The 27,547-nt window shown below is 36.5% G+C and overlaps 1 protein-coding gene across 5 annotated transcripts in view; it reads right to left on the reverse strand.

Moving 5' to 3' along the window:
* Positions 1-318: 318 nt before the first annotated feature.
* Positions 319-27,547, reverse strand: part of KLHL20 (kelch like family member 20) — a 67,608-nt gene continuing 40,379 nt past the window's right edge. For 4 of the 5 annotated variants that reach the window (XM_040263959.1, XM_040263958.1, XM_040263960.1 and 1 more), the window contains 9 exons: positions 20,226-20,384; positions 19,179-19,273; positions 16,534-16,649; positions 10,916-11,099; positions 9,953-10,096; positions 7,953-8,086; positions 7,127-7,335; positions 3,272-3,378; positions 319-1,143 (listed from right to left, as the gene is read on the reverse strand). In XM_040263959.1, coding sequence (XP_040119893.1) covers positions 1,059-1,143; positions 3,272-3,378; positions 7,127-7,335; positions 7,953-8,086; positions 9,953-10,096; positions 10,916-11,099; positions 16,534-16,649; positions 19,179-19,273; positions 20,226-20,384 — 1,233 coding nt within the window. In that variant the 3' untranslated portion in view covers positions 319-1,058. The remainder of the gene's footprint in view (positions 1,144-3,271; positions 3,379-7,126; positions 7,336-7,952; positions 8,087-9,952; positions 10,097-10,915; positions 11,100-16,533; positions 16,650-19,178; positions 19,274-20,225; positions 20,385-27,547) is intronic. The other variant, XM_040263962.1, reaches the window with a different exon arrangement.

The following is a 27,547-nucleotide window of genomic DNA, read 5'->3' on the forward strand; positions in this document are numbered from 1 at the left end:
GGTTTTGTTAATAAAATGCCTCAAGTGACTTTACACTCGTTAGCGTACTATTAGATGAACTGAAGAATTCATCCCCTTGAAGGCTATGATTACAGGTAAGCCTCAGCTTCAGCAGGCCTGAGCATCAAATGTAAATTGCATAACAGTATTCACTGCTGGGGAGAGGACATTTCTCCCTGCTGGTCCTTAGTAGCAATAAGAAATAGAAAGTAAAGTTGCTTCAGTCAGTAATGTTTTTGGGCAAAAACTCTTGCAGAGTTGCACATGTTTCTACCGGGGGATTCTCAAGACAGCAGAGGAGAATTGTACACTGGTTCGTAGAGGCACTGAGCAGAGCTCTAGATCTAGCAGAAACTCAATGAAAGTATTTGAAAAAAAGACTTTAAATATAGTGGCAAACAAGTTTTATACGGAAGAAAACAAGATGTGAGCTTCCACTGATGAGAACTTTGGCATCTGAGTCCTGGTTTTATGGATTTAATATTCCTTTTGAATTACCCTAGTTAAATGAGATGTTTCTTTTGTTTTTTAGATATTTCAAGTCTTCTGGTGCTTAGTGCAATAATGATGGCTAACTAATACACTTTGTATTCCTATCTTTGTCACTGGTACGTCTCTGTAAGTAGTGGAGTCTGTGGATGGAGTGCTTAGAACTGACAACTAGATCACATATAGCCCTCTTCCCTTATTGGTGGTTTCAAACTTAGTATCTTAAAAATAAGGTTTTACTGTTTGAAATCTTTTTTTTTTTTTGTATTTTTTTTTCTTTTGATGGGAGGAAGGCTAAATCCAAAAACAGAAACAAAAAACCACCCCCAACAACAAAAATCCCATGATAAATTAAAACCGAAAATAAATATTTTTCTGCACACAACCGAAAATTATTGTGCAAAGGTGGCATCTTGCAGGTGAAGTACTTTCACTGTATTTCTATTTCCACATGTTGAGGCACCGGCAAAGAATAAGATTTGTTTAGTGTTTTCTAGAGCTGTACAAAGCTCCAAAGTCAAAGCGCTCCAGAATACAGAGGAAGATATACATGACCGTCTTCTATGTGTTCACCATATATGGGATTCACAATGTGTCATTTTTATAACTCCTACACCACCCCCAAGCCGACGGTAATTCATCCCACCGTACAACCTGCAAAGAAAGAAACACAATCAGATTTCCAATTGAAAAAAGCATTGTTTCTTCTATAACATAAATGTTAATAAAACACATTTCTTTGTCTATCACAAGCTTTGTACATCTCTTCCAAAGATGAGGACCTGGAACTGAGCACTGGAAAGCAGCAGAATTATTTCAGACACTGACTAAATTCTCTGACTTACAGAATACTATTTTAAGAGAAGTGGCATATACACTTTTTACCTTATAACTTTATAACTCTACATCTACACTGACTTAATAAAAATTATGCAGAATCACATATTCTACATTTTTGTGGCTAATTTTGACCCTAGCTATAATATTTCCCCACCTACATTTTCCTTTTGCCTAAGCTTCGGTTAGTTATTTTTATCCTTTTGTTCTGTATGGACTCTTAGAAGTCTTCTCAAAGCTTTATGGAAGAAAACTGGATATGATTATAAAGAAAACTTTATAATCCCTCAATAGTTGGTCCTTAAGAATTTCATGAATATTTCTCGGTCAAATACTACAAACATATATTAGTAATAGTTGCTGAGAAACAAGTCCTTCATAGGATCATGGTCAGAAAATGAGAAAGAAATTTGGCTTTCTTTCCAAATTATGCTTACTGTTTTGTTCACCTTTGTATCCCTAGGGTCTAGAACACTCAGTAAACCTTTACTTCATGAAGGAGGTTGTGAAAATGGGAGGTAGAAGCAAACAGTGTGACAATGTTATAAGTCTGACTTTAGTATTGTGACCACTGAGCCTTGCGGAGCATGAGAGAGATGCAGAATCCATTCAGGTATCTGTCAAAGTGGTTTTCCCAGGGATGAAAGAACCCAGTAAACCTATGAGTTAAATCTTATAAACTAATGAAAAAAACCTGGGTGGGCAGTTACAGGTTCACAATTAGAAATACTTAGAAAGCAACAGGAATGGATTTTCAAGACTGTCCCTTCTGGAATAGTGACTATAGAGGACATCAGCTTATCTTGCATGGTCATGAGAGAAGTCTTTCAGAACCTCTGCTGCCTCAGATCTCATGTCCAGACTGTTATCTGTCGTTAATGTGCAACCTCAACTGCTGAGATGGTTACACAGACTTGTTTAGGCAAGTAAGTCCAACTTACTGAGAAAGAAACCTGCAAATGCTTCAAAGGTAAAACTATTTTCTTAGAAAAGCTAGTATGTAGAATAGATATTAGTATAAAGTACCTCAAGCCCATACTCCTAATGTTTTATATTAAATTTGAGAATTAACTATATATTAGACCTTTTAAGTTCTTGTAGTGTTTTAAGAGACTTTGGAATATTAGAGCATCTATCCAATTAGCTTTGTGATGAAGAAAAACTGCGTGACTGAGCAAAGATTTAGACTTCAGATTTTAAGTCGAAAGGTTTAAGAGAATTTTGCTAAATTTGTAAACATTTTTGAATATTTTAAATAAATTCAAGAGTCACCTGATGATGTGAATTTGTAAGAACTACTTAAATAGTTGGGAAGGATTTGTTAAGACAACTGACGATTTAAAAGCAAAGTCAATCAGACCTATAAATACAGTTTAGCTTAGTTAAACTCTCCTAAAATGTAGCCTCTTCTCTAAAAGTGACTGTTAAAATTTGCAGATTTTAAAATAGAATAATAACATATTTAAGTATTTTTAAAACTCAAAGAAAAATATCAGTTTTAAAATGAAATATTTTTTAAAAAGTAACTGCGATTTGTTTTTCCTGGGCATAAAAACTGCAATGACAGATTGGGAGACAAAGGTCCAGGTTCTAATTCTAATGCTCACTAACTTGCTTAGGCAGGTCATTTTATTTCTCAGTGCCTTAGTTTCCTGAGCTGAACATGGTGTGGCTAGCAGGGAGATTGTTTTTTTCTGTCTTTGCTATCTCTAATTTTAAAACTGGACAGTTACCGAAGAGAGGGATTTTGTATGATATCAGCCCCTTTAGAGCAATGAGGTCAAAATAAGCCATCGAATATGGGTAACTTCGAGTCCTTTTCAACATATTGCCAGAGGTAATTCAATGTACTGACCATCTTGATTTTGATGGTCATAGACTATTATCTCAAGCCCATGATTTTCAGGTCAGCAGTGAGGTGATTTGAACATAGCTTAAAAGTTACCTCCATGTATTGGCATCAGGATCAAAAACTTCAATGGTCTTCAAGTACGTTGTGCCATCAAAACCTCCTACAGCCATAAGCTGTCCATTCACTACTGCCAGGCCAACCTACGGGACCAAAATATAGTGGCTGCTGAAGAAACTAGAGAATCACTATGAAATTTAGACTGGTTTCTAGATAAATCTCTTTAATAAAAGATAAGTCTTTATGGCCTTACATTCTGGTTTACTTGAACACAGAAGGAAAAAAGTAATCACAAAAGTTATTTAATTATGAGAACTATAAAACTATATACCCAACTAGAATATTTACACAGAGTTGAAAACATTTATTTCTTGAAAATGTTAGGTAAAATGTTCACTGGGAGTGAGCAAGAACCTCCAAACTACTCTCAGTTCTTTTAGTATTTGCCTGTTCTGATCCACTACCTAAGTTGTCAGTAAAATTCTCTTTTAAAAGATAAGTTTAAAGTCCTTATTATGTCAGGACCTTCAGAAATCTATACTTTGCTTCCTTTTAACCTCACTTTCTAATGTAATCTATGTTGCATTAATCAGATTAGTTGCTAGTCCCAGAAAATAACATACTTTTAAAATGCCTCCATACTTTTGCATGTGTTGTTCCCTGATATTTTCTTTCCCTCTTCTAGAAAGTCTTACTCTTCTTTCATGGTACTTCACATGTAACTTTCTCTGGTAAGTCTCTTCACTGTTCCAAAAGTGAAGCATACTCTCCCCATGTTCTCCTATAATGCACATGCTGCTATTAGAGGGTTTTGTCTTCTGTGTTGTTTAGTCAGGAAGTTGTGTCTGACTCTTGTGACCTTATGGACTGTGGCCCTCCAGGCTCCTCTCTCCTTGGGATTTCCCAGCCAAGAATACTGGAGTGGGTTGCCATTTCCTACCCAGGGGATCTTCCCAACCCAGAGATCAAACCTATGTCTCCTGCACTGCAGACAGATTCTTTACCACTGAGCCACCAGGGAAACCCTAGTTAGCTGTAAACACTTCAATTTCCTTTACTAAATTGGGAACCCTTTCAGGATAGGAATCAATTCATACTCATTTTTGCTTTCCCAGAACATCAGTTCAGTCCCTGAACTGTGTCGGACTCTGTGACCCCATGGACTGCAGTATGCCAGGCTTCCCTGTCCATCACCAACTCCTAGAGCTTGCTCAAACTCATGTCCATTGAGTCAGTGATGCCATCCAACCATCTCATCTTCTGTCGTCCCCTTCTCCTCCAGCCTTCAATCTTTCCCAGCATCAGGGTCAGCTCTTACATCAGGTAGCCAAAGTATTGGAGCTTCAGTTTCAGCATCAGTCCTTCCAATGAATATTCAGATTGATTTCCTTTAGGATTAACTGGTTTGATCTCCTTGCAGTCCAAGGGACTCTCAAGAGTCTTCTCCAATGCCACAGTTCAGAAGGATCAGTTCTCCAGTGCTCAGCTTTCTTTACGGTCTAACTCTCACATCCATACATGTCTACTGAAAAAACCATAGCTTTGACTAGATGGACCTTTGTCGGCAAAGTAATGTCTCTGCTTTTTAATATGCTGTCTAGGTTGGTCATAGCTTTTCTCCCAAGGAGCAAGCAACTTTTAATTTCATGGCTGCAGTCACCATCTACAGTGATTTTGGAGCCCAAGAAGATAAAGTCTGTCACTGTTTCCATTGTTTCCCCAACTATCTGCCATGAAGTGATGAGACTGGATGCCATGATCTTCGTTTTTTGAATGTTGAGTTTTAAGCCAGCTTTTTCACTCTTCTCTTTCACCTTCTTCAAGAAGCTCTTAAGTTCCTCTTTGCTTTCTGCCATAAGGGTGATGCCATCTGCATAATTCAGGTTATTGATATTTCTCCTGGAAATCTTGATTCCAGCTTGTACATCATCCAGCCCAGCATTTTGCATGATGTACTCTGAATGTAAGTTAAATTCCTTTCCCAAGTTTTGAACCAGTGTGTTGTTCCATGCCCGGTTCTAACTATTGCTTCTTGACCTGCATACAGGTTTCACAGGAGGCAGATAAGGTGGTCTGGTTCTCTCATCTCTTGAAGAATTTTCCAGTTTGTTGTGATCCACACAGTCAATGAAGCAGAAATAGATGTTTTTCTGGAATTCTCTTGCTTTTTCTATGATCCAACAGATCCTGGCTATTTGATCTCTGGTTCCTCTGCCTTTTCTAAATCCAGCTTGAACATCTGGAAGTTCACGGTTCACGTACTGTTGAAACCTAGCTCGGAGAATTCTGAGCATTACTTTACTAGTGTGTGAGATGAGTGCAATTAATTGTGCAGTCGTTTGAACATTCTTTGGCACTGCCCTTCTTTGGGATGGAATGAAAATTGAAGTTTTCCAGCACATAGTAAGCACTTGATAAAGAAAAGTGAAGTCACTCAGTGTCTACCAGGCTCCTCTGTCCATGAGATTTTCTAGGCAAGAATACTGGAGTGGGTTGCCATTTCCTTCTCCAGATCTTCCCGACCCAGAGATTAGAACCTGGGCCCCCCGCATTGTAGGCAGATGCTTTACCGTCTGAGCCATCAGGGAAGCACTTGATAGTTCGGTTCAGTTCAGTCGCTCAGTCGTCTCCTACCCTTTGTGACCCCACGAATTGCAGCACGCCAGGCCTCCCTGTCCACCACCAACTCCCGGAGTTCACTCAGACTCATGTCCATCGAGTCCGTGATGCCATCCAGCCATCTCATCCTCTGTCGTCCCCTTCTCCTCCTGCCCCCAATCCCTCCCAGCATCAGAGTCTTTTCCAATGAGTCAACTCTTTGCATGATAAGTATTGGCTAAATGAGTGGATATATAATCAACACAATGTAGCAGTGAAAACAATAGGAACATGACAAAGAAGCTGCTGTTGACACTAATAAAGAGCCACAGGCATGTGACTGCTTTGAGTAGCTGATGCCCACTGGTGGTGGTCTCGGATCTCGGCAAACCAGAATTCACTCCCTTTTATCAGATTATGAAATTGTTAGCTAAAGCTGGGTTATCCCACCTGTTATCCTGCATTGATGGGCTCCTGATGGGATCAATGGTTTATTGGTTAAATTTCACCCTGAGTCAAATCTCCTAGAATGGATAACTTCTACACTCCACTCTGGAAGTTTCTTGTAGTCACAGGTCATTGTTCATGGTGTAGACCAGGACACAGGTCATCTAGACGATAGATGGGATAGACTCAAACCAGTCTGTGTAGAATGGTGGTGGGGCCAGATGTGTTTCTGCCTAAACATTTAATTGATACATCAACTACTTAGAATATCACCTAGAAACACTAGGTAGGAATATTTAGCTTCATTAGGTATAGATGAACCCATATATATCTGATAGATATCAATGAACATGAGCAAAATTAGGTAACGTAGTAGATAAGACAGGATGCCTTTCAAAGAAGCAACTGATTATAAGATAAAATATAAGATGCAAATTATTACATAGAATGGATAAACTACAAGGTCCTACTGTATAGCACAGGGTATACTATATTCAGTAGTCTGGGATAAACCATAATGGAAAAGAGTATTAAGAATATAACTATACACTTTGTTATACAGCAGAAATAAACAATGTAAATCAACTATAATTCAATAAAAATAAATCATAAAAAGAAATTCTCTAAGTAAAGATACGATTGGATATAAGTTATGTATCTTCTTGTGATAACAGTAATCAAAAGAAATTAACATTTTTTTTTCCAGTACAAAAGTAATAGGGGTTGTTCTGCATACAGAGTGCATCCCCTCTGTGTCCCACTGTATTATATTTTACAGATCAGACTTCTGCACAGCCCTCCCTCTTTTGCTGCTTGCTTTTCAGTTTCTAGTAGCCAGGCACTTACTCCACTACGGCGGGATGTCATAGCCACCACTGGAGACCACTGGTTAGTTCTGGGGTTGTATCTCTCAGCACTGCTAAGCTCTGTAGTGTCATCTCTGCCTCCTACGGCATAGATCATATCCTGATACACCGCACAGCCTAGGTGTTTCCTCCGGGTCCCCATAGGGGCTATGGTGTGCCATCTGTTTTCCTGAGGATTGTAACGCTCCACTGCAGGGGAAAGAAAAGCCAGTAAGTGACTGTTCACCCATTTCCTCCCACCTCTGGTTTTCTTCAGAGCTAGTCTGCTTTTTGATAACGTGTTTTTTTTTTTTTTTTTTCAATAAGCAGTCTGATTTTTGCTTTTGAGAAAGACTCATCTACCTCTGGACAATACCACTATACTCTCATCAGGGACTGATTTCTTTTAGGTATGGTTGGTGGAAAGGACATGTGTTGGTGTCAAAGTACCTATTCTAAGCTAGGTGACTTGTGGCATCTCTTTGTATGTTTAAATTACTATAAACCATTTTATAGTAAATGGTTTATAGTAATAAGTTTCTCTCTCTAGCATTTATATAATGTTAATTTATATAGCATTATATAAATGCTATAAATTCCCAGTAACTTGTGAAATGAAGGGAGAACGAAATACTTTGGAAATACACCAGTAGACTATGGCTGCAGAAGACCTGATGAAGAGCTATGAGTTGCACTCTCCTAGTGGAAAAATAATGTTCTTAATAAATTACAGGATAACATGGACGTCTTATACTTTTTGTGAGGGGACTCTCCTAAGAAAGATGTGTTGATTGGGGGGAAGCAGACTGACTTGGGAAGGGACTAACCTGTGTTGAGTGGAGATGTCCCATCAGAGCCACCTACAGCATATAAGAACCCTCCTAACACAGCCACAGCTACGCCTAGTCTTCTGGTACTCATAGAAGCCACCCGAGTCCACTTGTTCTCCTTTGGATCATACCTGCAGTAAGAGAAACCAAAGACTGCATGCATGTTTTTGTTAAGTGAAGCTGTTTCCATAAGATATGAAATCATGCTAAAGATATATTAGATATATAGATCTGCTATGGTCCAGTGTACAGTGATTATCTAACATATTTTCCATTGTTATTAGTATTCTGACTTATGATGCTAGAAATCTGAAAACTACATTTCTCCTTTGCTAACGTGGCTCTCTACTAGATTTTGCCAAAAGGAAAGACTAGACACTTTCTGTTTGTTTGCCAACCCTGTCAATATTGTCTCAGCAATGGCCCTTCACTCTGGCTGTCACAGTTAATTTCAGATTCTAGACTTTTTCTGGCACTTCCAAGCTAAGCCTTGTCGGAAGTTTTAGTCATAGCTCTGAGAAGCAGCTCCTGAGTTCCTGAGATAACAGTACCACTGCTCCAGTTATCTACCACTGTGTAACAAACCACCTCAAACTCAGTGACTTTACACACTAACCATATGTTTCCATGAATCAGGAATTTAGGAAGGGCTTCACAAGAAGTACACACATAGTACAGCCACTATGGAGAACAGTGTGGAGATTCCTTAAAAAACTGGAAATAGAACTGCCACATGACCCAGCAACCCCACTGCTGGGCATACACACCGAGGAAACCAGAACTGAAAGAGACACGTGTACCCCAGTGTTCATCGCAGCACTGTTTATAATAGCCAGGACATGGAAGCAACCTAGATGTCCATCAATAGACAAATGGATAAGAAAGCTCTGGTACATATACACGATGGAATATTACTCAGCCACTAAAAAGAATACATTTGAATCAGTTCTAATGAGGTGGAAGAAACTGGACCTATTATACAGAGTGAAGTAAGCCAGAAAGAAAAACACCAATACAGTATATTAACGCATATATATGGAATTTAGAAAGGTAGTAATGATGACCCTATATGCAAGACAGCAAAAGAGACAGATGTAAAGAACAGACTTTTGGACTCTGTGGGAGAAGGCAAGGGTGGGATGATTTGAGAGAATAGCATTGAAACATGTATATTATCTTATGTGAAATAGATTGCCAGTCCAGGTTTGATGCATGAGACAGGGTGCTCTGGTGCACTGGGATGACCCTGAGGGATGGGATGGGGAGGGAGGTGGGAAGGGAGTTCAGGGTGGGGAACACATGTACACCCATGGCAGATTCATGTCAATGTATGGCAAAAACCACTACAATACTGTAATTAGCCTCCAACTAAAATAAATAAATAAATGAAGAAGAAGAGAGGATGAAGTATAGTATACTCTTGCCAGTAATTAAGTACATGAGATTCCAAGACCTAATCTCTAAGATAGAATGACAAAAAAATGATGGAGCAAGAAATTAAGAATAGAATCTATTTCACCAAAATTCACTGATGTGTAAAAGTATAAAGTAAATCAAGGCAGCCCACTAATATTTCCCTAAGTATACTTCAAGAATTAATGAGAATCCATATATAAAATACTTTATAGTCCTTATAAGATATATACTGCACCAAGAATTAATCATTTTTCTGAAGGAATTCTGAGGAAAGTCATTCTAAATACTGGGGGAAAAAATCAGAACAGATTTCAGAAGTTGGTATGCTTGATATCATACATAAAATGTAATTTAAAATATGATTCCAACATTTCAATGTTAGGCTCAGCCTGTGTAACATATAACTTTAAAAACTGGGTTATATCTTTCATCTTCCTAGACTATAAGGTTAACTGAAAACCTTTTCCTTACAGCTCATGGGAAATCTACTGGATAGTGATTTTCTAGTGTTCTAAATTATTCCTTTTAAAAAGCCCTCTATATTCTTTTAAAAAAAACTGAAAATGAGTTAAAAAAATCACCTTTCCACAATGTTGAGGCAAGACACGCCATCCTGGCCACCCACAGCATAGAGGAAGCCTCCAAGCACAGCCACACCAACACTCGTCCTACAGGTGCTTGTGGGAGCCACATCACTGCTCCACTGGTTTGTTTTGGGGTCGTACCTGCAGAGAACACATCAAGACAGGGTCTGTATTACACAAAGGAAATTTGGCTAGGCTTATAAACACAGGGACATATGATATAGTTAATATTTAATCATTTCCACCCTATTTAATTCAATTTGTTTTTAAGTGTGTGTTTTTTTAAACTTCTATGGCACTGATTCTTCTGATGTTCATGTTATTTTTCTTTTCAGCTACAGAATTTGTATCTCTAGATCTTGATACACTGAAAGGTTACATAGATGTATTTCATAAGTATCAAGAACATGGCTGAATGAAAAAGGGTAGGTGACAAGAAGCTAGAAGTTATTAAACAAATCAATTGTATGTTTCCAGTGTGCCAGGCATTGTGATAGAAATGGGAGAAGATATTTTAGCAATTATAGCCAATGTGACATGAAAAAGTATATTCAAAATACTTGTGAAAGATCAGAGGACTGAGTAACTAGTCTGCATGGTGCCAGACAAGGCTTCATATAATAAGTAACCTTTGAATCTTTAAGAGATATTCCAGGGAAGAGAGAACGGCATGCAAACATATAGGCAAAAAGGACCAAGGGGTAAAGCATGTCCAGGAACTGCAAGCAATTTGGTGGGTCTGCGCTAGAGTGTTTAAGAAATAGTGGTGTGCTGAGGAAGACAGACTGGAAAAATAGGTGGAGGTCAGATCATAAAGGACTTATGTGTCACAGTAAGTGGTCTAGGCTGCCAACTAGTGCCACAAACACAAAACTAAAGCAACAAGTTACATCAGTTTCTAATTAGTATCTCAAACAAAACAATATGGATAGTACAGAAAAAAATTCAAATTCACCTTACCTTTCAACACTGTTGAGATAAGAGGATCCATCATGGCCTCCTACTGCATATAACAGGTCATCAAGAACACTGACTCCAACTCCACACCGCCTTTTGCTCATTGAAGCTACCATTCGCCATTCATTAGTCTGTGGATCATATCGTTCAACACTAGAAATGGCATCTCCACTGCACCAGCCACCAACTGGGGAAGTAACAGAAACGGTCAGGAGAATATCTGTCCTAAAGCATATCACTCACTGCTAACCATTAAATAGCCCTAATGCTTGGACTTGCCAGATGCCTCTGGAAGCAAGTTACAACATAAATTATGATTTTTGCTTATTCCACTGGGATTACCATAATCTTATTCTTTTTGGGGGAGGGATTTTTGGCTCATCTACTCATGATCTCTTTATAGACTGTCTTGTGACTAAAAATAATACAGAAACTCTTATGACATATTTCAAAATGTTTTGCTTTCTGTTTATCTGGTCTGTATTGAATTCTATAATATCCAACATGACATTTAAGATCAGAAAACATTTTGAATAAATTACATTTTTCAAAAGTAACACTCAGAATAAAAGGTTCAGAGTTCAGTAAAGCTCTGAGTACTCCCTGAAAAAAAAGAAAACTAATTATAGCAGAAAGTTTTAATTTGTTATCCTTTAAAATCATCTCTACTTCAATCTAAAATAAGAGCTAGATTCTGGAGCATAGAGGGCGAGGTCTAAAGATAATTTAACCGCAAAACATTTGAAAACTAATGGTTTCAAGGAGGTCTCAATAACTTCCTGAGCCAGAATAAAATGAGAATGTCTAACCGTCTTCTGCTGGACTTGAAAACTCACTTCCTTATTTCAAATCTCAATATGTTGTATACATTTTATTATGGTTTCATTTAAATTAGGATATTCAACTAATACTAAGTATTCAACTAAGTCACAGTTTTGTATATATCAATTTGCTTCAATTTGAATTCTGTTCTGGGATATATGCCTGGAGTTTCAATATCAGAGAAAGCACCTTCACTTCTAACATTAAATTTGGCTGTAAATGTGAGGGTTACAAACACCTGAGACAAATCAAACAGCCTAATTATTAAAACTCAGGCACAATTTTATAATGAAAGCCACTGAAACCAGCTTTTTATTGGCTTTCATGGCTGCAAATGAAGTTAATATCACTTTATAAACTGTGTTTTTTGATACTAAAGGGAAAAAAAGATAGGCCATTAAGAAATCAAATTTAAACCTTTCTTGTGACCTGGGGAAACAAGAAAAGGAAAGAGCTGTTCAATTCCACTGCCTCATGGCAATTTTCTGTGAACTATAATTTCCAAAGCAGCAGGTGACTGCAATAACTGGGACTGAATTAAGTTATTATTAGAAGTCAAGCACACTGTACTTGGGGCATTCCAGGTGGCTCAGTGGTAAAGAATCTGCCTGCCAAGTAGGAGATGTGGGGTTCGATCCCTGGGTATGGAAGATCCGTTGGAGGAAATGGCAACCCACTCCAGTATTCTTGCCTGGGAAACTCCAAGGACAGAGGAGCCTGATGGGCTACCATCCATAAGGCTGCACAGAGTTGGACATGACTGAGTGAGTGAGCACACATACATGCACATGGTATTTAGCAAGATAAAGTGTATGCAGTTTCTGCTGTGAGAATTACCAATTTGTGTTAAGTGATGTACTTAAGGAAAAATATTGCTGAAAAGGGGACAGGGGATTTTATATGTGTGAGATGTTGACTCCAAAAAAAAATTACTTCAAAGACAGATTTGGTCAAAAAGTGTTACCTTAAAGTAGGCAACTTTCATAAAGTATCTGTGATAAAGATCAAAGAACTTTAAACACTAAAAAAAAAAAAAAAAAAAAAGAAATACAGAATTGAGAAGCATCAAGAAACCTAATGGAAAACAAGAGGAAAAGCCAGAAGACATCAATAGGAGTAAATGCTTCTGAGTAAAAAAACTACTGAGGTTATAGATTTGATCTTAGGCTTCCAGGATAAAGGAAGACTAAATTTTCCAAAGTTAAGTGAGAACTGGTAATTTGCATTCCAAAGATAATGTAAACAAAATTGCAATAATAAAGAAAATTAAGGATTAAGTTTTAAGTAGAGACAGATGAGTCAAGATCTAAAATATCAGTGTAATAGTATGACTCACGAATAAAGGTCAGATCTGGCATAAAGAGACTAAGAAAGCAGGGAAAACCAATACCAGTTGTAGAGAAAAGCCATTAGAAAAGACCAGCCATTAGAAGAGACCTAATGGCTTTTCTCTACAAATGAAAATGGAAACCTTGATAGTGTAAAAGAAGTGATAGATGTTTTAACTTTTATTCTTTATATTTTTCTGTTAATCAATTTCTATATTGCATGTGTGAGTCAGTGAAAGTTGCTCAGTCATGTCTGACTCTTTGTGACCCCGTGGACTATACAGTCCATGGTATTCTCCAGGCCAGAATACTGGAGTGGGTAACCATTCCCTTCTCCACGGGATCTTCCCAATCCAGGGATCAAACCTAGGTCTCCTGCACGGCAGGCAGATTCTTTAGCAGCTGAGCCACCATATTGCATGTGTATTCACTTCTATGTTCAGAAAAAGATAATGTTACTCAAAAATAAATCTTTCACTTACAAAGTGACATTAACAATCCATTATTCTTTCCAAATTTTACTTTTCTATTCATTATGATGGGTCAATGCTAATTTCTCACTAGTGTTCAGCAGGATCAACAGCATGCAATTAATCTTTATTTAGTGCCTGTTCTGACAAGATTGCTATACAATCTAGAAACTACAAAGATAAATCAGAACTGGTCCTTGCTCTGAAGTAATAACAATATAGTAGAGGAATCAGATACCCAATCAGCAATATGAAATTATGAGATTACTAGCAAGAGTTTGAGATCATGAAATTGATCCAATTTAAATGGCTTTAAATGGCTTCTAAAGAAGGCAAAGTGTGATTCATTAATACCGTTATACAATAAAAACAAATGAGATGTTAGTGAAGATGGTTACAGATTGAAAACACGGCACCTGACAATTTATAATCATGTCACATTGGAAGAAAATGGTGGGAACCAGCAGGATAGAGACAGCAGTTGTTGAATAATCCAAGTGAAAGAAAGAAAGAAAATTAAGTTGCTCAGCCATGTCTGACTCTTTGTGACCCCATGGACTGTAGCGTACCAGGGTGAAGTCAAGTTTAAATTTCTATTTAATAGAGCTACATTATTTTCTCTCAGCATCCCCAAAGGTGTACCTTGTCTAGTTCCACTGGATTGGTATCCTCCCACCACTGAATCCAGAAAGAACCCTAGATGTGAAATATACTTCCCATACACCTATTTGGTTTAGTCTCTAGCTTTCGATCATATAGGGCTTCTCTTCTGTCCACTTTCCCCTGAGTTTCCATTATCCTCCCCTCTTCCTTAATCTAGCTGTTAATCTCTGCCAGAATGTTTTGAGGCTCATGAAGCAGTAGTATATTGTTATCCCTACTTCAGGTACTGTACCAGCCAAGTAAAATATTTACTAGATCTTGATAACAATGTATATACCTCCACAAAGATGGCCCTACTACTAGAATTCCTGAAATCAACCTGATATCATGAAAATAAACCACAGGTATCAAATAATTAGATTTTGCATCCTTCTAATTAAAAAAAAATAGATAACCAACTTTCAAAATTGGGGAAAGAGAAACTCTGATGTTTATAGCATTCTTATATGTACAGGGAGCTGGCACAACAAACTGCTTTTATAAATAAAAGACCTTTAATAATATAATTTATCTGGTTTAACCAACAAAGCTAAACTAATGTTATAAAGATTTCCCTGGGAACTTAACCAGATCGGGCAATAAATTTATTCACCAACTGATGGCAACTATAGATGCTATGTGGGAGTGAAGAGGCAGATGTATATAGGTGTGAGCATGCAAGCAAGTGTCTGTGTAAACCTTAAATGAGTATGTGAATATGTACCTGAGCATGCATATATAGGAATGAAAGTCAGGAATAAATAAGAATGATAATAGAAATAAATTTGCTAATAACAATGAACAGAGGCATTAGGATACTAGGAGTATAGGAGAATTCAGAACATGATAAATTAATAATTGAGTTTGAAATCTAAAACAAGAATGAAGGAATGCTTTCAAAAGAGAGAAAAAAACCTGATGAGGATTAAAGAGAAAAAGAAAACTTGGCATCCATTTTCTTCTTGAAGAAATGCAGCAATACTCTATGTGAAGAAATTGAGATGAAAAAACTTAAAAAGGAGAAATCAAACATAAATTGTCAAACTTTTCTTCTAAAAATGTAAGGGAAAATATATTGCCACTTGCCAAGAGAAAATAAAACTGAAGGGAAAAAGATAGGCAACTGGTTAGGTTGATGGGAAAGGATACTATGACCCAGTGATTCTATGGGATTTCTTGATGAAAAGTGATAGAAAACTTCACACATCAAACAGAATCCCAGGAAGCCTACATTTAAGAGTAATGGAATTCTGAAATGTGGGAACATAAATAAAAAGATTACCATAGGTTCCATCTTTCTCCATGAATCAGGATTTGAAAAGAAAAACTGAAGAGAAAGAATTTGCTATAGATTGAATGTGTCCCTCCGAAATTCATATATTGAAATCTAATCCTCAGTGTGACAGTATCAGGTGGTGAGGCTTTAGGGACGTGCTCTGTCATGAATGGAATTAGTGCTCTTATAAAAGAGACTTCACAGAGATCCTGAGCCCCTTTCTCTACCTGAGGACAAAGCAAAAGATGAAAAGATGGAGTCTATGAAGAAGAATGAAGCGGGCCCTCAGCAGACACCAAAATACTTCCCAGCCTTCAGAACTGTAAGAAATAAATAAATTTCTACTCTTTGTAAGCCACCCAGTATATGCTTTTCTGTTATAGCAGTCTGAGCAGAACTAGTGAGAAAATGTTTTACCAAACATTGTGAAAGTTGTTATTCAAGTGACTAAGGGAGCTGAATTTGTGTGGATAGAAGTAAAACATCTAAGATCGAAAGTTCTCAGATATTTAGGGGCAGATGGCGGCAGCAGAATGATACAACACTATGTCTTGGGCTCAATCTAGCTTAGGAGAGCTACAAAAGAGTATAACTGTTTGATGTAAGATAATGTTTTTTGACAGTTCCATGTACTTATGAGGTGACTTGCATACTGGAATATAAATTCATGCATATGACTTATTGTAACAAAACACCCAGTGCATGACATTTTTAGGTCATATAAAAATACAGCATTCTTTCGAAAGTACCAGTGTTGGATCATGAGTTAAGAGGCAAGATACATAAATTATTTTTTGTTTTCAAAAGGTCTGTACGTTTTTTTTAACATTAAAAATGTCTTATTTATTTATTTTTTGGCCACGCACTGTGTGGCATGCAGAAGCTTAATTCTCCGGATTGAACTTGTGCCTCCTGCAGTGTGAGTGTGGAGTCTTAACCCCTGGGCCGCCAGGGAAGTCCCCATGGTAAGTCATTACGTATTTCTTATGACAGTGGACATCACAACTATCCAAAGGACTGCTCAAATGACAATTTCTCATGTGGAAAATATTCAGTTTAGCCACAGTATATGAAGATCCAAACCTGCAAAGAGTACTTCTCCACATCGAATAGGTTTCCGTGGTCTTGTCCTTGGTCCTTGCATTAATGGTCGTTCTTGAGGCAATAGGAGATAGTTTTTAGCCTCATCTACCAAGTCTCTGTGAAAAAAATTCTGCCTTTATTCCAAATGTCTAAATAATATTGTTAGTCAAATCTCAATATGGTTAAGGTATATGTAAGATGGCAAAGGGGAGCAGCATAAATCAAACCAAATCATGAATGCCAGCCAGCATTTTTATTAATTTAGGCTAGTTATTTATTTTGGGGGGGCACATGGCATGTGGGATCTCAGAGATTGAACCCGTGTACCCTGCACTGGCAGCTTGGAGTGTTAACCACTGGACTGCCAGGGAAATCCTGCCAGCCAGGATTATAAAGGTCACAAACAGGACAGCAATGATGCTAGTCACACTATGAGTTGTGAATTGACTGGTATTTCCATCGTGACTTCATATCTTACTGCAAATTAGTCTAAAACTCAACATACTTGAGACTAACAATGACTTATGGGAAACTAAAAATTACAACTTAATTACCAGTCTGCATAGTTACTGCCTTCTAGTGAACTTGATTAGCTTTTGCAGGATATTGGCAAAGGAGCACATCAGCCACAACACTAGATATTTGCTAGATTAATTTAAGTAATAAAACTAGGTCAAAATTTGGATTGCTAAAAAGAAACACCGTACTATCATTTAACATTAATTTTCTATTTGGGACTGTATGAATAGTTCACTCTCAATAAATCTACAGAGGATGAACAGTTTTGTCTTTTTCTATGAAGATACTTTATGAGAAGAACCTAGTAATTACACTTGTTAAATAAAGTATCCTAACTTAAACTATTTATGTACTTACTTCACTTGAGTCCTTTGAGTGATTCAGTATCTGACTAGTACAAATTCAATCTGTTACTCTGTTCTTTCTCAACTCTGAAAGTGCTTCCTAAATTACACTATATTTCCATTTCTCTATTTATATTACAACAAGTAATTTATTCCTGCTGGACCAGTGCAAGGCGTGACCCCATAATGTACTTCCAGTATATGATTTGCTAAGGCCTCTTCTGAATTTATGCTAAAAATAAAAACAAAACCCCTCAAAATCCCAAGCTGATGATCAAGAACTTTTTCTAGCTTCCCCAGCTAAAAACAAAGACTGTGATCTCCTTCTTGCTGGTTTTTAATTAAGTTGTTCAAGCGTTCCTAGAAAGAATATTACAGAGCTAATACTTAGGGCAAACACAAAATTAACAGTAACAAGAATAACAGGGGCTTAATACATATTAACACATTTATTCTCCACTACAGCCCTATGGAATAGGTATAAAAATATTATCCTTATTTCATAAATAAAGGAACTGTACCAGAAAGAGGTTCAAGTAACTTGAATAAGGTCACACAGCTAGTAAATAATAAGGTCATGATAAAAAGAACAGGCTGCTTCCTTTTTTTAAACTTTTTATTTTGTATTGGGGTGTAGCCAGTTAACAATGTTGTGATAATTTCAGGTGAACATCAAAGGGACTCAGCTATACAGTAGGTCCTGTTGGTTATCCATTTTAAATATAGCAGGGTATACATGTCCATCCCAAACCCCCATATCTTCCCCTCCCCCCACCCCAACAACCGTAAGTTTGTTTAGGTAGGAACAGGCTTCTTTTAAGAGTAACTTTGTGAGTATTTAGGGGAATTAATTACCATTTGTCTTTAAGTTTAAAAGGTAAACACATAAAAACCCTCTCTAACACCTCCTGTTAAGGGAACAGACTTCAAATTATTGAAGAAATGCAAATGAATCTATTATGTTCTATCTCTGCTCTAGAGATCCCTGATTCTGGAACAAGTTTATTTGGTCACTAAGGGAGATCCAAAGGTTTGTGTAGTTTAAAGAGAATTCTGACTCACTGTTTCATTTTTATAAATGTAACATGCTGGGAAGAAATGGTTAAAAACACCAGGAGGTTTCATATTTGAAACTAAACCATAAAATCTGTCAAGTGGAAAAGTAGTTTATTAAATTTTATATATACTGTAGATCAGAGATAGCCCAATAACATAAATGTTTTGTTTGTCTTGTAAAAACATTTAGAATTTCTTTCAATCAAAAAAAATTTTTGAAACTGTGTCATCAAACTCTAGTGGAAATCTTTCCACAGCTGCTTTAAAGGTGTAGCAGACCTTTAACTCTGTCTACAAACTCAGAGAGCAAGGCTGGTCCTATTTCCTAACAAGGCATATGTGATGGAATGAAAAAGTGCTTCTGACACACTTTTATGATGGAGTCAACAACATTATTTAACTTATCTCAAGAAAAGATATACTGGCAGAGAATTGTCTCTTCAAACTCAAGCTTGCATTAAATCTTAGAAATCTACCTCTTTATTGCCACTTCTACACCAATAAATACCACACATTAAAAAAAAAAAACCTAATGGAATGGAATACTGGAAATGCAGTCTTCTCTTCTTCCATCTCCTCTTGACTAGCCCAGAAGAAAAATCTGTTAAATACTGTCTTGATTACAGCACTAAAAAATATAATATTTAGGAAGCAATACAAATAAGGAAATTAGGAGAGAACAGGAATGTTTAGTTGTTGATTTTTCCCATCCAGGACCATTCATACCTGCATTCTTCGTCACTTTTGATGAGGGGATCAGAGCCTACAGTGCCCACCAGGAACTTGGGACTAAGCAAAGGCAACCGAACATGCTGTAGCACCTATGAGATAATAAACACTATTAAAGGCACAAACGCCATCTATAAGGTATTTAAGAGAATACATAACTCATGCTTCCCGATTGTGTTTCCAACTGTTTTGAGATCTAATTGGATGAATTAATTGATCTAATAAATAATGAGGGTGGAAGGCATAAATACAAAACTAAATTTATTCCAACCACCAGTTTACTGATTAGAATAATCAGTATCACTTTAGCATGCTTCTTTATGCTTTCAGTAGTATAAGCTCTTCTAATAACAGTCTACAAGAATATACTATTAAATTGCTAAGGACTGTAATCTTGCCTGGAAAATCCCATGGATGGAGGAGCCTGGTGGGCTGCAGTCCATGGGGTCGCTAAGAGTCGGACACGACTGAGCGACTTCACTTTCATTTTTCACTTTCATGCATTGGAGAAGGAAATGGCAACCCACTCCAGTGTTCTTGCCTGGAGAATCCCAGGGATGGGGGAGCCTGGTGGGCTGCCGTCTATGGAGTCGCATAGAGTCGGACACGACTGAAGCGACTTAGCAGTAGCAGCAGTAATCATAATAACAAGAACATCAAACATGTCATTTAGTGACCACTCATGACCCATATCATTCCTTTACTCTTCAAACTGCGGTGGGATTTCCAAATCATAGAGAAGGGAGACATGATAACTGCCATCCTTGCTTTCTTTTGTTCATTATGTACCATTTAGGTTCTGATTTATGCTATAGCCCAAACCTAGAGTTAATGCAAAACAGAGGAAGCAAAGGAGCAAAAAGTTCATAATGATAAACACTTAAAATGCTTAACACTTAATCTCCTTGGTTATTTGAAAAGAGATGGTCTTTCTTACTGTCTAATACAAATGACAGTGATAACTTTTTTTTTTTTTGGCAAATCAAATATGTATTATTTTATCCTATACAAAACAGTTACTTAAAGAAGCATTTCCCTGCATACCTGGGGTAACTGAGGACGTCTTTCTTGAATACTGTATTTAACCCAGGCCATCACTGCATTGAACACCTGTTCTTCACTGCGAACATTTAGTTCATCACTAGATATTATATCAATGAGTTGATTGGCTGGAAGCAACATGAACTCTTCACTTTCCATCACCTGTTGGAAGTTAGGTAATAATAAAAGGGAAAACATTTTGTGATCAGATTTGACTGTTGCAATATTTTCCTTCAGGGTTGTAGGGCAAAGCTTTATTTCACAATGGAGCTGAAGTTCAATATAGTACCAGAGGACAAGAAAAGTTTAAAAAGAAAAAAAGATAGGTAGATCACAGAAGGTTTTTAGAACAATGAGACTATCCTGTATGACACTACAGTGGTGGACACATGTCATTATACATTTGTCAAAACTCATAGAATGTACAATACCAAGAGTGAATCATAATGTGAGTTATGGACTTTGGATGCTAACATGTCAATGCAGGTTCATTAGTGGTAACAAACGTATTTCTCTGGTGCAGGATGTTGATATTGGGAGAGGTTATGTGTGTCGCTTACTAAATGGACATGAATTTGAGCAAACTCCGGGAGATAGTGAAGGACAGGAAAGCCTGGTGTGCTATAGTCCATGGGGTCACAAAGAGTCGGATATGCTTAGCGACTGAACAACATGTGTGTGTGGAGAAAAGGGTATATGGGAACTGTACTTTCTGCTCAATTTTCCTGTGACCCTAAAACTACTCTAAAAAAATAAAGTTTATTAATTAAAAAAAAAGGAACATAGAAGAATACAGATGGAACAATTCAAATTTAGGAAAAATAGTAAATTGTGATTTAGACAATTTAAGAAAAAATGATGCTTTTTTTTCCTCAGTATGAAGTATCAAGATAAAAATTTATATTCAAAATATAAACTATACCAAATTTTAACTCCAGAAATTAAGAGGCATATAAAAAAAATTGGAAAAGCTTTCAGAGGAAGGTTAGTTGCTGAAAGGGCAATGTCTAGGACAGAAACACCAAGGGGCCAGTTTGAAAAAAGAATGAGGGTGTCAGCATTTCTGTAAGCAAGAAAAACATAATGATATAAGCCATTAGACCCAAGAAAACCCCTCTGAGGGCCACACCACTCAGATATATTCATATTCTCATACGTATATATGAAACTATAAACATATAATTTATCTGTATCCAAGGTTTGAGGAACTGTCAGAATGCAGATGAAATGGCAACAAGGATGTTATCTGATTGTGCAGTTCAGCCACAAATCTCAAAATCTTGTAAATCTTGTCAAGATTGAATGTGGAGTAAAAGGGACAGGGTGCAAAGCAAACAGTCACTGCTATACTTCATGTGGCTTCTGTCTCATTCAGAACATTGTTCTGCCTGTGATGTCTATTAGTGTAGGAAGGATATAGTTTAAGAGCTCAAATTCCCACCATGCAACCTCTGATGCATATGCTATATTCTCTCAGGGCAGGGCTATTTTCATGCTCATCAAAAAAATCAGAATATTTAGCAGGATTTGAGATAAGCCATAGCAAGTTTACTACTTGGTTAAGAACTTTTTCCCAAGCACATCAGAAAAAAATACAAACCTCAAAACAATTAAGGGCCATATAAAGTCAGCTGTACTTATAGTAGAAAATACTAAAGAGCACTTCAATTTTTATGCCACAAGTCTTAATATTATCTGAGTGAGAAACCCTCTGGGGCTCAGGAAATGAAATTGGAAACCTTTAAATTTTACGTAAGGTTGCTTAGCCAGGTCACTTAGTAGTTAGAATGCCTGCACTGTATCCTCTGCAGCAGCATTGTTGGATTTAGCAAATAATATATGGCATGATTATCCTAAAAACTACTTGTTCATCTGGAATAAATTCAACTGGACACACCGTATTTTGTCTGGCACACTTATGTTGGGGGGTGTAAAGTTAAGGGCCAGATTTGGGGCCAAGTTCTAGATGAAGTATGTTGACCTTCAGCATGCAAAACTTTAGCAAGGCTGTATGTTTCTTTCTTCTTAATTTTTCTTCAATTTGATTTCTTTACTAAAGACAAGTCATATCATATATCTTTGTGAAGTTCCTTAACATTGTTTTAGAATCTTGTCACAGTATAAAATTTTCCCCCAATTTAGTGATTATAGAACAAATATTATATAAATATCAAGGATCACCAAGTTTGAAGTTTATGAATAAATCACTCTGATATTAACAAGTCACTTAATGGAAACCTTAGAAGACAAGAAGACAAAAACACCTGTGTGAGAAAATATTTTTTGCCACTAAGAGTAAAAAGAATACTTTTGATGAACAAAGATATTAATGATCTACCATTAGGGCAAATCTAGCACTAAATTCTATCCTCGAACCAAACAACCAGGTTAAGAAAACACTGCTTTAAAATACCCGCCTTTTATTTTTGAAGTTTTTTTTTTTTTTTTTTTAATGTGGATCATTTAAAAAGTCTTTATTGAATTTGTTACAATATTGCTTCTGTTTTATGTTTTGCTTTTTGGGGGCTGAGGCATGTGGGGTTTTAGCTCTCTGACGCATGTAGGATCGAACCTGCATCCCCTACATTGTAAGGTGAAGTCATAACCACTGGGCCACCAGGGAAGCCCCCAAATAACTGCTTTTTAAGTAAGAGCTTCCAGGAAATCTAAATTTTAAGTCCCACACTATTATGGTAAAAGCTTACTTTTAGTTTCTTCAGATAAATGTAGATGCAGTTTGAAGAATGAATAAAGCTGAAAACAAGAATGAATAAGGAAAATATTCTAGAGTTGTAACAGAAATGAATGGTAAACTCAGTGGCATTGAGTTGAAAGAAAAAAATTATGTTTATGAGCAAGCATAACACTGTATGAATTAAATTTGTTGTTGTTTAGTTGCTAAGTCATGTCTGACTCTTTGTGACCCCATGGACTGTAGCCCACCAGACTCCTCTGCCTATGGGATTTTCCAGGCAAGAATACTGGAGTAGGTTGCCATTTCCTCCTCCAGGATGAATGAAGTTAGGCGTAAGAAAATAGAAGGAAATTAAATAGAGATTTAAGTCTGAAAATAATTTAAATGAATCACAAGTGGTAAGCCCTAAATGGTGACTTACTTTGCATCTACACAGAACCATTCTAGTCCATGAACAAAGTAAGGTTTTCTTCACTGGGATTTTATTATATCAGGTTCACTTTGGAGGCAGGGTTAGAACTGCAAGGGATTCTAAAACCTTCTGTATTATTAAGAATATTCTTCAGATATTTGTAACTATCTTAGAACTAAAACTCAAGCTATGTTTAAAGCAAGAAATTAAAAAAAATCAACTTTATTTAAAACATACAGTTCAATAAATTTTGATAAATGTACACATGCATGTAACCATTACCATAATCAAGATATAGAACATTACCATCATCCCCAAAGAGTCTAAAGCAGGGATTTCTTAATCTGGGGTCCAATGACTTTGGCAAATTATTTTGGAAATTCTCAGTGATGGCAAATCTTTATTTTTCGCAGAGCGGATTTGATTTTTAAAAATAGTGGAACAAAAAAATCCATTAAAGAAGTTGTAGGAAGTTTACTCTGAATGAAAAATTAAGTTTGACTATAAAATACTGATGCAATTAATTTTTATGAAGCATAAACTCCATTTAGTCATGATTATTCTTCTTTTATATTTTGTTGGAATCAATATTATATTAAGGATTCTCCCATATAAATTCATGAGAGGTGCTGATCTGCAGTTTTCCTCTAGTGTTTGTGGTTTGCACATTAGGGTAATTTTGACCTTATTTGGCAACCTCCTGCATGTTTCTGGAAGATTTTATATAGGGTCACATTATTTCTTTCTGAAATGTTTGACAGAATTCACCATCTGGGATTGCTTTTTTGTAGGAAGGTTTTAAAATTATTAATTCAATTTCTTTCACAGATATAGAGAGTTATTCTGGTTTTCTGTTTCTTAAGTTTTTGTAATTTGTCAATTTCATCTCAGTTGTTGAACTTAGCAAAATGTTGCTCAGGATATTCTGTTTTATCCTTTTTAATGTCTGAGGGATTTATAGTGATGTCTTCTTTTTTATTTCTGATACTGGTAATCTGTATCTTCTTTCCTTTTTTTCTTGATAAGTACAGCTAGAGGTTCATCAGTTTTTTTCAAAGTAACATTGATTTTTGCTCTATCCTTTATTCTTTGTTCCTTCTATTTTGGGTTTAATTTGCTCTTCTTTTTCTAGTTTACAAAAGTAACCATCAGAACAAAAATACAAACCTTCCTATATACTAAAAAAATTAAGGACTTCCCTGGTGGTCCACTGGTGGGGAATTTGCCTGCCAGTGCAGGGGATGCAGGTTCAGTCCCTGGTCCAGAAGATCCCACATGCCATAGGGCAACTATGTCTGTGTAACACAACTACTGAGCCCATGCTCTAGAACCCAGCAGCTGCACCTGCTGAGCCCATGAGCAGCAATTACTGAAACTCACATGCCCAGAGCCCATGGCTCTGCAACAAGAGAAGCCACTACAATGAGAAGCCCAAGCACTGCAATGAAGAGTAGCCCCCACTTACTGCAACTAGAGAAAGCCCATGTGCAGCAATGAAGACCCAGCAAAGCCAAAAATAAAACAAATACATCTTTAAAAAAGAGAATCTATAGGAAAGAGAAAATCATAATAGGAAAAGCAAATATATAAAGGGATTATAGATCACTTAAATAAACCAGTACAGAGGTTTCTTTTTAAGTAAAAAAAAATTTATGAAATTGATTATAAATACAACAGCAAAAGCATTAACATGAATATGTAAAACAGGACATCAAAATGATAAAATATAGGGGAAGGAAGTAAGAAAATGTAAAAATTTTAAAAATGTGTTTGAGATGATATAATTACCAGTTTAAAGTAGATACAGTAATGGGTTAACATACTTGAAAACCAAGGTAACCACAAATCAAAAACATACAATAGATTCACAAAAAGCAAAAAGAGAACTCAAGCATAATATAAAAGAAAACAATCAAACACAAAAGGAAAAATAAAAAGAAAAGAATAAAGTAATACAAAATCAACTGGAAAATAAGGTTTAAAATGGAAATAAATAAATATATGTCAATAATTACCTCAAATGTCAATAGACTAAATGCTCCAGTCAAATGACATAGGGTGGCAGATTGGATAATAAAAGCCTAAAATATGCTGCCTACAAATGACGCACTTTAGGATGAAAGATACACACAGACTGAAAGTGAGGGGATAGAAAAAAGATACTTCAGGCAAGTGGAAATGATAACAAAGCAGGAGTAGCAGTACTCATATCAGACAAGATAGACTTTAATCCATGTCAATGTATGGCAAAACCAATACAGAATTGTAAAGTAAAATAAAATAAAAATAAATAAATAAATAAATAAAACAAAGACCACAGAGAAAGATAAAGAAAGACATTATAAAAAGACATTGATAAAAAGATCAATATAAGAAAAGGATATTATACTTGTTAAAATATAAGCCCACAATATAGGAGCTCCTAAATACATTAATTAATACTAACAGACATAAAGGGAGAAATTGCAAGGAATACAATAACAGGAGACTTTAACATCCCAATGACATCAATGGACAGATCATCTACACAGAAAATCAATAAGGCACCAAAGGTGCCTTAGGTCAGTCTACTAAGGCAAAAGCAAAAATAAACAAGTAGAACCTAATTAGTTATAAACTTTTCCACAGCAGAAGAATACCATAAACAAAACAGAAAGACAATCTACAGAATGGGAGAATATATTTGCAAATGATGCAGTTGGCAAGGGCTTAATTTCCAAAATACAAAACTGGCGCATATAAGTCAATATATTAAAAAAACAAGCAATCACATCAAAAAATGGGCAGAAGATCTAAATAGACATTTCTTCAGAGAAGACATACAGATGGCCGACAGGTATAAGAAAAGATATTCTACACTGTTAATTATTAGAGAAATGCAAACCAAAACTACAATGGGATATCACCTCACAACAGTCAGAATGGACATCATCAAAAGTTCTACAAATAATAAATGCTGGAGAGAGTGTGGAGAAAAAGGACTCCTCCTACACTGTTTGGAGAAGGCAATGGCAACCCACTCCAGTACTCTTGCCTGGAGAATCCCATGGATGGAGGAGCCTGGTGGGCTGCAGTCCATGGGGTCGCTAAGGGTCGGACATGACTGAGCGACTTCCCTTTCACTTTTCACTTTTGTGCACTGGAGAAGGAAATGGCAACCCACTCCCGTGTTTTTGCCTGGAGAATCCCAGGGACGGAGGAACCTGGTGGGCTGCCGTCTATGGGGTCGCACAGAGTTGGACATGACTGTAGCGACTTAGCAGCAGCAGCAGCAGCAGCCTACACTGTTGGTGGGTATGTAAATTGATGTGGCCACCATGGAGAGTATGGAGGTTCCTTAAAAAACTAAAGAGAGAGCTACCACATGATCAAGCAATATCAGTTCTTGGCATATATCCAGAAAAGATGAAAACTTTAATTCAGAAAGATACAGGCAGCACAGGGTTCAGAGCAACACTATTTACAATAACCAAGACATGGAAGCAACTTAAGGATCCATCAACAGATGAATGGATAAAGAAAATGTGTGTGTGTGTGTATACACAAACACACTGGAATATTACTCAGCCATAAAAAATGAAACAATACCATTCGCAGCAACATGGATGGACCTAGAAATTATCATACTCGGCTAAGTAAGTCAGACAGATAAATATTATATGATACCACTTACATGTGGAATCTAAAAAAAATGATACAAATGAATTAATTTACCAAACAGAAACAGACTCACCTCACAGACATAGAAAGCAAATTTATGGTTAAAGTGGAAAGGGCAAAAGAAGGATAAATTAGGAGTTTAGGATTAATAGATATATCCTACTATATATAAAATAGATAAACAACAAACAATAAGGTTCTACAGTATAGCACAGGGAACTACATTCAGAATTTTTTAATAACCAAAATGGAAGAGAATCTTAAAAATAGCCAAATATATAGATATATAAAACTGACTCTCATATATATGTATATAAATTATATGCTATATCATACATTTTATCTATATAAACTGAATCACTTTGTTATACACCATAAAATAACACAAAATTGTATATGAACTACATTTCAATAAAAAAAGTAAAAAAAATAAAAAAAGGGAAAGGGCCCAAATCAATAAAATCAGAAATGAAAAAGAAGTTAAAACCAACACCACAGAAATACAAAGGATCACAGAGACTGTGATGAACAGCTCTATGCCAATAAAAGGTACAACCT

The sequence above is a fragment of the Oryx dammah genome, unplaced genomic scaffold (genome assembly GCF_014754425.2).
Source record: "Oryx dammah isolate SB20612 unplaced genomic scaffold, SCBI_Odam_1.1 HiC_scaffold_21, whole genome shotgun sequence".
In the NCBI taxonomy this organism is placed as follows: domain Eukaryota; kingdom Metazoa; phylum Chordata; class Mammalia; order Artiodactyla; family Bovidae; genus Oryx; species Oryx dammah.